The sequence below is a fragment of the Ananas comosus genome, linkage group 21 (assembly GCF_001540865.1).
Source record: "Ananas comosus cultivar F153 linkage group 21, ASM154086v1, whole genome shotgun sequence".
Classification (NCBI taxonomy): domain Eukaryota; kingdom Viridiplantae; phylum Streptophyta; class Magnoliopsida; order Poales; family Bromeliaceae; genus Ananas; species Ananas comosus.
Genome location: NC_033641.1, coordinates 420,559 through 433,591, shown reverse-complemented (window position 1 = coordinate 433,591; position 13,033 = coordinate 420,559). Strand labels below are relative to the sequence as shown.

The following is a 13,033-nucleotide window of genomic DNA, read 5'->3' as shown; positions in this document are numbered from 1 at the left end:
TCATGTAAGTAGAAATTGAGATTAGCATTCATAAGAGGCTCTAGAGAGAGAGAGAGTGTGTGTGTGTGTGTGTGTGTGTGTGTGTGTGTGTGTGAGTGTGAGTGTTGAGTGTGAGATCTTGGTTGAAGAGGAAGAGGAGGGGTCTTAAGTGTGTAGTAGGAGGGAGATGTTATTTTTATGCTCAAGCAATAGAAGAAGAATCAAAATGGTTCTTTTTTTTTCTTGGGTCAAGTTTGTATTTGTTTGAAGAAACAGATTGAGATTCCAATTTTATATATTAACATATATCCATGGAGTGCTTTTTTTTGCTTTTAAAAGCAAATTTTGGTTTCTTCAACTTTTTGCAAGAAAAACTGCAATTATGAAAGTCTTACTTGGAAGCACCACTGAAAAACTTTTTTAAGAATAATAATATCCAATTAATCTGATACAAATTACTAATTTTATATGACATACCTGTTACAAAGAAGATTTACTCCAAAGAGAAAGGCCATGCACATACAGTAAATGGTTGAGAACCAATCAAAAACCAAGAATAGCAATTGGGAACTAATGGTGCAATCGATCAGAATATGTTAATTCATCTAAAACACATTAGAACAGTGTCACAGCTTACTGCAATACCATCATAGTTTTAAATACATGTCAAAGGTTTTCATTAAAGAAAAAAAAAATGAAGTTAAATTAACACATGATATTGCCACTCACCAAATAGTATACATCATCATCATCACTCTGATAAAGAAAACAAAGTGCTACATAAGGGGGTTGCTTTCGGTACGAAACCTAGCCCCGAAGCGACGCGCGAGGAACGGCGGGTAGACCGTTCTCGTCCTCCATCTGCACAAAAACACATGATGAATATATTTCAGAATGGACACCGAATTCAAGTTTGCGGCATATAATTCTGCGACCCGTAGCTACTATTTGGTTGGGGCACAACGCAGGTTAATTCTGCGAATATTTCAGAATGGACACTGAATTCAAGTTTGCGGCATATAATTCTGCGACCCGTAGCTACTATTTGGTTGGGGCACAACACAGGTTAACTCAAACTATACAATCTATAATTTTCAGGATTAGAATATTTCTGCAGCATAACTCACTATATGCTAGCTAGTTAAGTACATAATCTACTGCATGATTTGAACCCTCGATGTGTGAATATTCAATTATTTCTAGCAATGACTAAAAGCCCACTGCCTGGAAAACTCAGCCCGCCTATTTCGCGAACAAAAATATTACAATGAACATGAGGGGCTTCTGCTGTGCAATAGCATACACAATTTCAGAAAAGGATTCTGCATATATAGCATCAATTTACGCCTGCGGGTTTTCTAATTCATATGAGAAGTTAGTTCTCTATTTAAAAAGGTTTTAAGCGGATTATTGTAAGAACGAGAACATACATGTACGAAGTCGAGTTTTTGAAGACCGTATATGAGGTTTGATCTTCCAGAGGTAGTGTATAAGCGAATAGATAAACTTGGAGTATTACATGTAAAAATCTTTTTTTCCAGCATCAGACAGCTGATGATGTATACCTGTGGGTTCTGCCTGTTCGGTGGAACGCCTGTTGGAGCGGCAGGTAAGGTAAGTTCCGCATCCAAATCAGGTTCCTTATCGGGCTGGAGATATGATGGGACCCCACTGGATTCCGTTTCGGTTCCCATGTCAGCTTCCAATGCATCTAGCTCTATTTTCGAAAGAACCAACAATTTAGCGAAAAAATTGAATGTATAGATCTTTTAATAGCCTTCGTAAATATATGAGAAAGAAGCACATAAATGAAGTGTTGCCTTCATCATACCGCCCATCAGTTCTTCCTCGTCAATATAATCAGGGATGTTGTAGCTTCTACCTAGAGATTCTTGTATTTCAGTACTCACATCCATAAGATCCATCATCTCATCTTGCATGCTCTACATATTGGAATAATAAATGGAGTTTCAGTTATTATGAAAAGAAAAAAAAAGGAGAAAAATCATAGGCTCAACAGGTCACTTCTATATCCCCGCAACAACGTTATTTACATGTGCAACCCTGTAAAGTTTTAACTTCTGAATATATCCCTCAAAAAGTAAAATTTCCTAAAAAAATATCCTCAAGCTGGGAGTCCTCCAATTCATAGGAGAAAGCTGGTTTTGTATTCATTAGAGAATAATAATAATAAAAAAACCGAAGAGCAGCATGTATATAAATACAAGGGTATATATGTAGACAATTAAGTTTTTGAAGGGCATAATGAGAATTCAGATTTTCCAGGGACATTACATATGATTAGATAGATAGTTTTGTGAGGTAATATATATGTATATATATCAAAATCAAATTTCATGTGACTTTCTGGAAAGTAAAAGCAACAGGAAGGCAAAAACATACATCTATATCTTCAATCTTCACAGTTTTCATCATTCCTTTCAACTCCTTATTTGCAGACTTCATCGCCGTCATCTGTAAATCAAAATAACCAACAACCAAATGTAAGTACTAAACTGAACCACTTTTGAGTAATCTCGGTGATTGAAGATGTTTAGCAGGCATACAGTTTGTTGAGCATCTTTAAGTCCCTCCGATGCGAAAGCAACTTGGTCAAGGTTAAAGGTCTGGTTGTAAAGCATGTCACGTTGTCCCTCATACCTAAGAAAAATTAAAGCATTGGATATTACTCTAAAATAATGGCAAGCTAGAGAGTACCCGTTAAATTTTTTTTTTTGAGGTATAAGAGCATGCATTAGAAGCATGATAAACATTAATGGACATACATAATGAAAGGTGTTGTTTAAAGATAATAATTGACGTACTGTAGTGAAACAGACATGCAATCAACGAAAAGGGCCAACATTCTACCCTGCCAGCATGTTGGTTAAGGCCATACGATTGAGGCGATTTTCTTGCTCAATGAAATGATGTTAATCATGAGACATTTATAACAAGATACGCTTTCTCAAAATGATTCACAGCCACTGTCAAAATTATACGATCGTGCTAAATGAGTCAAAAGGAGAGGACAATGAATGGAGCTCTTACATTCTCTTTTGTTTAAGAACTCTCATGGCTCGAGCTTTCACAGCTTCTTGAGCAGGACCAGGTCGAGTGTTCTTAAGTTGCTCTTTGTACCTAGCCAACTCAGCATCGAGCTTTTTAATCTTCTCATCAACCGTATCACCTCTTTTATTTATCTACGAAGTAATTTAAAAGAAAATATTCATCAACAAAGAAATACAGCACACAATAGGTAAAAAGAAAATAATCAAGCTAGAAAACACTTTATAAGGAAAATATGCAGAGAGATATAAAAAATAAAAGGCTACATGGTCATGCAAAGAGGAAGAAACAGAAGAATAAAAAAAATAATAATTTTGTTACTTAAGGAAGATTTGGATTTGATCTAAATATCTAATCCACCTTGTTCTCGACTCCAACTAACACAGTCCGGGATATAACTATGAAGAAGCTAGAACAATAGAACTCAACCAAATTAGAAAAAAAGAAAAAAAAACCACTATATCTCTGAACTATTGGAGAAAGCAGCATATAATCCAATGTACCATGTAACACTTTTTTATAATTTTTGACAAATGGCCAAAGCATTGTGAGTTGTGACTCCTCAAACATCATATAGTCATCATCATCATCATCATCATCATCATCATCTCCATAAAACATCACTGTGATTTCCTAAGAGCCCAAAGAGTAATTGAGCAACATAATATCATGTTATAAAAATCTGAAGCTCAGTTTACCAATTGCATATGTTCATTCAAATCTACTAATTCTTTTCTTATTGGAACCTAAATTGATGCAAAACGCCACAGTTTGAAAGGGTCACTTAAAGAGGTAGGTCATTTGCTACTATATTGTGGGATTCATCAGAAAAACCCTAACTATTGCCATCAAAACCCTAACTTTAGATCCCCTATATCAATATGTCGAAGTAATTTCAATCTAAAAGCACATAAAATCGGAGTGAAAAAAAAAAAATAATTTCTTCGAGGAATCGAGGAAAACTGTACCAATAGCATATTTTGGTGCAAATTTACCATTACATGTCTTACTGGAATCTAAATTGCTACCAACGCAACAGTTTGAAAGGGTTCAATATACTGAATAACAAAAGGATCGAAGCATTTGCAGTAAAACCCTAACATTCTCATCCCACAAACAAAGAACACCAAAACGATTCTCCAAAATCATCACATCACAGAAATTTCGACCAAAAAATACACAAAATCAGATAAAAAATCCGAATTTCCTCGAGAAATCGAGAGAGGGGGAGAGTACCCGATCGGTGGCGTCCTGGATCGTGGGAGGCGGGTCCTTGTTCTTCTTGCCGCCGAAGACCCTCTTCATCTCTGCTCCGCCTCCTAATGCGGTCGAGTACGGCGTCGCGTGAGATCAAACCCTAGGGATCCCGTGAGAAAGGGGCTTCGATGGATCGATCGAGAGGGAGAAGAAGAGGAGGAGGAGGAGGAGGCGGCGAAGACGAGGACGAAGACCCCGTGTTCTCTTGATCAGGGTAAAATTTATGCCATAGTCCTCCTACTTTTTCGATATTCTCACATACTACTGTATATTTAAGGTAAAAATGTATAGGAAATCCTCAACTATATTTCTTTTTTAAGATAAGCCCTATCTCAGTTTAACTTCTTTTTTTATTTGAGAATCTCCGCAGTTGTGATTTTTTTGGAAATTCAGTCATTTTTAGTCAAAAGAAAAATAAAAATAAAAGTTTTATCAAATATATTAATAATATTTTTATTAAATTTAATAACTTTAATCACTTTATAGAAAATAAACTTGGCGAACAACTAACGGTTAATAAATAATAATAATAATAATTTACAGAGTTATTCAAAAGTCTATTGTGATTTTTAACTTNAAAAAAAGTAGTTGAGGGGAGTATTTCAGAATGACCTATAGGTCAAAGTTTTAAGCTCTAGGCTATATATGGCTAGAATATAACCATGGGTCTGGTCTTATTAATTTTTTTATTAAAAAAAAAAAAGAGTCAAAGAGTCAAAAACTTATAAATTTTGTAAACTTGAGTTCACCTCCATTCTAAGGAAAACTCAAACTTGAGGAGCTCCCCAAGGACCCCAACTACGTTTCATTGGGGAGCTCCAATTCGTTGTACTTGTTATTTTTATCTCTATATAAAAATTATAATTTTTTTAAAAATGTAGTTAATTTTGAATTTTAGTATAAAAAAATATGTAACAATTTTATCAGATGGAAACAAAATTAACAAATGAGAGCGGATGAGGACTCCCCAAAGAGATGTCCTCGGAGAGTTTCCTATGAAAGTTTTACCCCCACCCCACAAAAGAAATTTTGACAATATAAAATGTTGAAATTCTACCGTCCCTAGAGTAAATAGCAAAGGACTTGATGGTTGGTACCCGAGCTCTCAAGTTTGAATTCTAATTGATTCACATTTCCAGCTAAATTTATTTCTAAATGAAATAAACGAAACGGATAGCGTGTTACCTATCTCTCTCAGAAGAAAAAAAAAAAAAAAAAAAAAAAAAAAAAAAAAAAAAAAAGTTGAAGCTTTTCCTGTAACATAAGATCAAAAGCAAAATATTTGACGAAAAAATGCTACTAAGGAATCCTTTCTTCTTCTTTTTTTCGATTTTTAAAATCAACTAAAAATATAAAACAGTTTAAACTTTAAACCTAAAATTCCAAATACCAACCATCAAAGAGCTAGACTTCAAACTTAAGATGATGATGTAACGATCCGTCGTTCAAAAGAATATTATATATAAAATAACACTATTCGAGTATTGGAAAAGGCACTCTAATTTTTTCCATGAGCTTTACTCCACAGCAACATATAAAAGCTCCAAACCTAAAACACACGATCATAAAGCTAAGGCGTTTGGTATCGTATTTACTTTCTACTCTAATAAATAAACTTTATATTTATATATAAAAAAAGATGTGAAAATAAAAAATAAATTACTTATAATTCTTTCATCTAGAAATAAAAAATTATTTGACGAGGACAAAAAATTAGAAATGACTTTTTTTTTCTTTTTAAAATTATTTCAAACAAATTGTTATCTACCACTTAGCCGGCTACATTAAAAACTAACCAACTATAAAAAAATATAAAAAAAAAAAAACTCGAAAAAATCAAATTATATATAATCAGTGTTTACCAAAAGAAAAAAACAGCAATGACACCAGACTCGGGCCTAAATTTGTATGTGGAAAAATAACTTCTTCATTCATCTCTCATGCACGCTTGGATCCGATACGTCTTTATCTAAATAATAATACTGTTTTATTTTCATTACCCAGTACCCAGTTAACGATCCGCAAAGTTGCGAATATATATAATTACACAGAACAACAACATCCCAGGAAAGTGGGAAAGGGCAAAAACCACGTCTCAGACAAAGCAGTTTAAGGCTTAAACAAGGCAGGGAAAAAATAAATAAAATAAGATAAAATAAAATAAAATAAAAACAAAGCATTGCGAGTGGGTTTTCGAGTTGGAACTCTATGATGAACAAATTTACATGTCTATTGTACAAGCTTGTTAAGAGTTTACCGGAAGCAATTCCTCGATCAGTAGCGGCGGCCGCTAGAGGTCGAGAGGAGCACCCGGGCCGCCGGTTTCTTTCCTCTTTTACCGAACCCGTTTGCTCGGTGCGCTTCTTCCGGTCTCTCGACGGCTCTCGCGGACGATATCGCGTTCGCGAAAGACAGCGTGGTCACGGACGAAGGACCTGCGCATGGAGAGGATAACAGAAGCCGTAAAAGCAACTTTAGTCGCACCAAATGGTGCGCTCAAAGCAGGTATCTCATGATATATTTTATACTTCAAATGTTTTATATCTTATACGAACATGATACTGTACCCAAGGGGTTCAATCTCAAGCATCAGACTAACTTATATTATAAAATAAAAAAAAGCAACTTTTTAATCTGGAAAGGCATAAACTCAATGAAGGACAGGATTAAAGAACTGGATGGTGTTTGTCCAAAGAAACGCCCTCGCAAATGACACTGGAGTGATACAGCTCCGATACCACTCTTTGAACTGGAAGGAATAAACCGAAAACATCTTTGATATGCTCTGATATCGCTCTAGTATTTTCACCGACAGGGTGAGTCAAAATCCTAAGCAACCTCAATTATTGGTTTTACGCTTGGAGTTTGACCGGAATAAGAATAGTTGCCTTGTGTGCCTTCATTAATCTTAACCCCGCCTGGAAAGTCTTAAGCTGTAATTAAATTCTAACCTTATATAATAATGCTTCCATCATTACATGTATTAAAAACAGATGCCAAAATTGGGTATAAGAAATAATAATCGACAAATCTGAAGTTTGGACACTGCGTTTCAAGCAAGCAGCGCGAGTTTAAGACGTACCATGATTGTTAGAAGCTTCAGTCATGCTCTCTTTCATGGTTCCAGATGACCCAACAGATCCAACTCTCAAGGAAGGAGAATCATGGGCAGAGGCAAAACCGAGGCGCGTCACATCAGAGAATAGCTTTCTCTCGCCAGATGATGGAGGGCTAGTAGAAGGCGGAGCACTGCTTCCTAACGCTTTAAGAGGGAACAGAAAGCTAATTAGATCACTGTATGACAATAATGTGAGATATAAATTTATTCATCTTACCAAACTTAGGCTTGTGCTAAAAATTCAAACAACGGCAAATACTTCAAAATCGATGAGAAGACCTAGCATTAGAATGTCAAGCCAAATTGGCCAAAAGGAGCTATTGGACCAATTTAAATTCACTTTCTTCATCAGTTGTAATATTTTGTACCGTCCTTAATAGCGACAAAATGAAAGTGGCAACATGCTTCATCAACGTATAGAACTTCGCTCAATGTATTACGGCATTGTGGCTGAAATCAATCAAGATTTATTATGGTTATCTGAATTCTATACAATTGAAATCTTTGGGAAATCCAAAAACTTCCAACCAGCATCAAATGTCTAAGCTTAAAGTAGTAGGAACCATCAGGACTGAAATATATTTCAAATCTGATTTACAATAGTTGCACAAGGTAGTTTACCTTCGAAGTCATCCAATGAGAAAATTGCATCCTTGTGGGAAAAATCTCTCGGATCACTTGGATCACGTATCGCTTTAGCATGCATTGCAGCAGCTTCAGCCTTCGCCGCAGCAGCTTCAGCCTTTTCTCTCTCATCTTGCTCCTAAACATACAATAAATTAGGAAAGGGTGTTAAGCACAAGGACACAAAGCTAATAATTGGAAAAACCACAGCCGGTCATTTTCTAAGAAACTATCTCCTGAAACAAAGCTAACAATTAGGAGAGCAAATCGTATAATTGCATAAAACGCCAGAAAATAGATATGAAAAGGACTAGAGAAGATTCCCAAATAGTACCAATACTATCAAATACAATTTCATAATACCTTTTTAGCGAGCCGGTTTCTCTGTTTCTCACGCTTTTTTATTTCGTCCATGAATGGTGACAATGAACTGGGAGGCAGTACGTCACTCAGATCAATTTCACAAAGCTGCATAAGATAACAATAGTAACAATCTCTTTTAAGGTGGGGGAAAATGCAACAAAGATTGATTAATGACTCGAATTACCTGAAATATTGTTGTTAAAGAGAAGTGACTCAAGAACCGATAGCGCCTTCTCATAGCTTCGGACTGAGTTACACTCTCCAGCTCCAATATTTTTCCGCTAAGTCTGCACTAAAAGCATTTTACTACAATCAAAAAGATTAAAGTGATGACCAATAGCATCAGAAATTCCGAAACAATGCTTCCCTCAAAAAGGAAAATGAACACATCTAGCATTGTCAACCTCTTATCATTAAACAGCACGAATAACAAAGTTGTCATATGCATTTGCTTGTTATCCTTAATATACACCTTACAATATCGAAGAATAGCAGTAATGGTGAAAGTTTACAGGTACTTTCAAATATTTAAAGGCCCATTACCTGGGTGGAAGCATATCATAGCCACCATAATGATGCAGAAGACACTTCATGTTAAGCGGGTGAAGAATCAGGTGCTGACCATCAGCCACCTGCGAAAAGCCAACGCAGCGCAAGATTAGAAGGCAGAAAACATACAGGACAAATAATGAAATGATTTGCATAGTTATCAAAGGCAAACATGCATCAACATATAACAACCTGGTAGAATGTGTATGAGTCCCTTTCCTTTGCATCCTTCCGGTCAACCAAATGTACCTCCACAGCTTTGTCTTCATCATTTGATAATAGAGCTTTCTCAGAGTTCTTTAATTGTTCAGGAGAACCAGCCAGTGAGCATGGAGAACTGTCGATACCAACTTCCCCACCAAAAAAGGTTTTGCGCTGTTTTATACCAGTATGATTCTCACCAAAAACTGACCCTGAAGTATCTAAGTGGGCGCTGTTTCCATCTGAATATAAGTTCAACAAATTAGGTGGTACCTTATGAAGGGTCCGCATAACCTTCTGGCTAGATGGAGGAGAGGGATTACTCATTAGGGGAGGGCTGCTGCTATACAGCCGATGCTCCATCCAAGATTTCATTCTCTCCTCTAGCTGGTCCAGAGCAGCACAAACATATGGAAGCTTCTCCAAGTCATCGACAACTCCACAGTCGGCTTTATGTAGCCAGTTATTAAGATCTGCTTTGGCTTCTCGTACAGATAGCTCCACATCAGAGGTTAAAATGAACTTCGAAAACGAGTCACTGGCACCTTCACCTTCTAATGGAAAAGGACATTCAGAATTCTGATTTTTAAGTGAGGGAACTAGTGAATTTTTCGATCTGCTAAGGAGCGTAAATGTTACGTAATCTCCAACATGAAACTGCTTGACGTTCTCAATAAGGATAGTGTACAAATCCTTTGTAGATATCATCATGAAACATAGGGGACACTTTTTCCAGCTCTCGCCTTTATGATCCTCTTCGCCCATTAGAAGATACCTCAAAATGCAAGGGAAACAGTAGATATGACCGCAGGAAGTTATCTGCGGGCAAAGAGGGCTTTCTAAGCAAATCGGGCATTGCACCGGTGCCGGGGTAGAGTACCTTACACAGATAATATCTTCCCATTGAAACATTTTATCTGGATCCATTGATTCGACTTCATAATTTCCAGTGTCCAGCACAACAAATTTGTAATTTGCTTGGAGGAATAGGTCCTTATTGTAAGGTTTGATCTTTTGTTGTCGTCTTGGAGGAGGTACCCTGGGCTGGGTCCTTGGCTGTGGCCGAGAAATTGGATCATAATGGAAGTTTAGCAAATAATTAGCATTAACACCTTGGCTTCTCCTTGTAGATGATTGGGCAGGATAAATTTGAACGGATCCAACAGGATCAGACCGGGGTTGAGAAGATGCTCCTTCTCTACCAGCCGACTGGCTCATTGCAATGGTGCTGCCAACATCACCATATGGCTCACTCTTGGAATTAGGGACACTTAAACCGGTTACCTGCAATTGTTTTTTACACAACCAGTGACAACAAGAGATACCAAAATCCAATTAGCAAATTCCGTCTTAATCAATAAATTTTACTAAGAAAAAATATAGAAGGTCATTCGCAACCATCTACCTCTTTGGAAGAATTGAGAGAATCCTCAGTAGCAGCAGCTGCTGATTCTGCAAAATATGAATCTCAATATAAACTTTATTCTGTAAAAGAGAGGCTAACAAATTAGGAATGCTTCAGACCATTAATGCATAAGAGATCTTAAGGAGTACTTACAAGCATAAGACAGAATTGCATAACATTAAAAGCAGATGAGCAGAAATTTCATGTGCACAAATGAATGAGCAGTGTTCATAATTGAAATAGAACCAGGAAACACAGAAATCATAAATCAACAAAGATGACAAATTTCCTAGACCATGCCAGAAGAGTGATATACAAACATAATGACAAGGTTCAAGCTGTCGGCATGATGAGATTATCTACTATAACAGAAAGATCTAACAGCACATACTTTATTAGAATTCCCTTACATAATTTCTTCAATCACCACTATTCTAAGAGAAGCGACAAATGAAAAAAAAAGAAAAAGTAAGTGGACTAAATGTTTTAGAAAATACCTGAATTTTCAACTTAATGCAATTTGATCCTGAAAATTTTTAAATTCTGAATCTCACACCTAACTTTGCAATGTCCTTATGAGTTCATTTCCTGTTCAAAATCTCACATGGCTGTTGGCACACTAACCACATATGCCTTTTGTTTGACCACATCGCACAATAAACATGAGAAATAAAACCATATATTTATGTAACTATACGGTCATGAAAACAACAAGTGTACAATTCGGCATCATTTGAGTATTAAACAAAGCCATGAATACCACAGCAAAAATTAGATAACATCAATGCCTACTCTATTATGTGAAATCTGATGGATTGCACTAAGTCACCAGTTAAGAACTATCCATGTTTATATCTCCAAAAAAAGTAGTAGTAGACTAGTAGCTAAAGTAACAAAAACTTGGACAGAGAAGGAAAAACCCATAAATTAACTACGTAGCGCAAGATAAAATATGAAAAATTAATTGACTCCACTATTTATTACAATGGTATGTAATACTCCTTAAATAAAGAAAGCACTAGTTTTGTTAGCTCACTTCTAGTTTTTAAGACAATCAACAACTTCAGAGATGTCATCAATCATCCACAAAGCATTTAAAAAGCCAAATAAAGAGCAATTAATAACACTTAACAGCGAACTACCTACTAAAGCAACTCAACACTCTCAATCATCCCTCCGATCAACATGATGCCCCTTCTAAAACCCTCCTACAAAGAACAATTCAAACCCTAACAACTCTCTCCAACACAATTAATAATCCCTGCAATAAAGCAAACCCTAACCTAGATAATGATTCTTTCCACCCAATCATCTCTCTCAGCTTTGGTAGCTTAATTCTAGTCTTCTACCACAATCTGGAACTTCAGAGATATCACCGATCATACGCAAAGGCATTCATAAAGCGAAATAAAGAGCAATTAATTCCTCTTCCCAGTGATCCACCTAACAAAGCAACTCAACACATCCAAACTCCGCATCAAAGAGATAAAGAGTAATAGGCGAATCCCCCGCAACAAACGAACGAAACCCTAATCTAAGGGATCGATCAATCCACATCGCACAACTCACCATGGCACTCGACCGCGCCATCGCCGCCGCCGCCGCCGCCGCCGCCGTCGACGACGGAGGCATCGGGGGGCGGAGAGCGGCGGGGGGAGCGGAGATCGCTGGGGTGGCCATGGACGGGGCTAGGGCTCGGGAGGGGAGCTCGAGATGTAGGGGACGATGCGGATCCTGTAGCGTCGGTGGGGGTGAGGGACATGAAACGCGTGCGAGGGAACGGGTGGACCGAGAGAGAGCGCGACGAGAGAGGGTCGGGTCGAAGCCGAAGTGGAGAACGAAGGGGGTCGGGGGGTTTATATAGGGCGGTTCGTGGGAGGATGGGGTGAGCGCACCGGGCACGAATCGAGAATACGCGATGGGCCTCACAGTCACAGAGGGGAAGTGAAATGACGATAATGGCCCTGACACTCGTTGAGAGTCTCTTATTGGATAATTTCATTCAGTTTCTCCTGAACATATCGTCATCTCTAGCAAATATTTGTTTCCCACAAAAATTTAGTAATATTTATATTTATTTCTCTAATTTATTATCATTGAAGTACTATTTTTTAATAAAAAATACATAAATTAATATTTTTATCATCACAAATATATTTCTCTAAAAATTCCAACGGTTAAAATTATGCAAATTGTCCTTTCAAAAATTTTCAACGGTCATCTTCTTTTTTTCTACCATCACAAATAATATAAAAGAGGTAAAAAGGTCAATTTAGCTCATGCACTAATCAAGTTAAGTATTTTAGCTATGATTAATAATATTTGTTTAATGAATCTTAATAGTATGGTATATTTAAAAACGTTAAAATTTTTGGTGGAATAGTGCTATTCCGCCAAACGGGATAAGCGGGGATAAGCGGGGATTATCCCCGCTATTTCGCCAAACGGGGATAAGCGGCGATTATCCC

General features: G+C 37.0%; 2 protein-coding genes across 2 annotated transcripts; both read right to left on the bottom strand.

Moving 5' to 3' along the window:
• LOC109726170 (charged multivesicular body protein 5-like) lies at nt 551–4,353 on the bottom strand. The gene is made up of 7 exons (XM_020255618.1): nt 4,285–4,353; nt 3,031–3,182; nt 2,547–2,640; nt 2,383–2,454; nt 1,811–1,922; nt 1,545–1,696; nt 551–840 (listed from the first exon to the last, which is right to left on the bottom strand). Exons 1-7 carry the CDS (start codon nt 4,351–4,353, stop codon nt 787–789), a joined length of 705 nt encoding a protein of 234 aa, XP_020111207.1. The 3' UTR covers nt 551–786.
• On the bottom strand, nt 6,268–12,408 carry LOC109726169 (RING finger protein 10). The gene is made up of 9 exons (XM_020255617.1): nt 12,135–12,408; nt 10,566–10,612; nt 9,152–10,444; nt 8,954–9,042; nt 8,595–8,697; nt 8,411–8,515; nt 8,045–8,186; nt 7,388–7,567; nt 6,268–6,740 (listed from the first exon to the last, which is right to left on the bottom strand). Exons 1-9 carry the CDS (start codon nt 12,325–12,327, stop codon nt 6,580–6,582), a joined length of 2,313 nt encoding a protein of 770 aa, XP_020111206.1. The 5' UTR covers nt 12,328–12,408; the 3' UTR covers nt 6,268–6,579.

What these genes read in the sequence shown, in the direction of transcription:
- LOC109726170 (XM_020255618.1), bottom strand. Translation starts at nt 4,353, where the DNA reads ATGAAGAGGGTCTTCGGCGGCAAGAAGAACAAGGACCCGCCTCCCACG. An exon ending in TCCAGGACGCCACCGATCGG is followed by an intron (nt 3,183 to 4,284) that starts GTACTCTCCCCC and finishes ATTACTTCGTAG; the next exon opens with ATAAATAAAAGAGGTGATAC. An exon ending in TTAAAGATGCTCAACAAACT is followed by an intron (nt 2,455 to 2,546) that starts GTATGCCTGCTA and finishes TTTGATTTACAG; the next exon opens with ATGACGGCGATGAAGTCTGC.
- LOC109726169 (XM_020255617.1), bottom strand. Translation starts at nt 12,327, where the DNA reads ATGTCCCTCACCCCCACCGACGCTACAGGATCCGCATCGTCCCCTACA. An exon ending in TATGATATGCTTCCACCCAG is followed by an intron (nt 8,698 to 8,953) that starts GTAATGGGCCTT and finishes CTTTTAGTGCAG; the next exon opens with ACTTAGCGGAAAAATATTGG. An exon ending in CTCATTGGATGACTTCGAAG is followed by an intron (nt 7,568 to 8,044) that starts GTAAACTACCTT and finishes TCCCTCTTAAAG; the next exon opens with CGTTAGGAAGCAGTGCTCCG.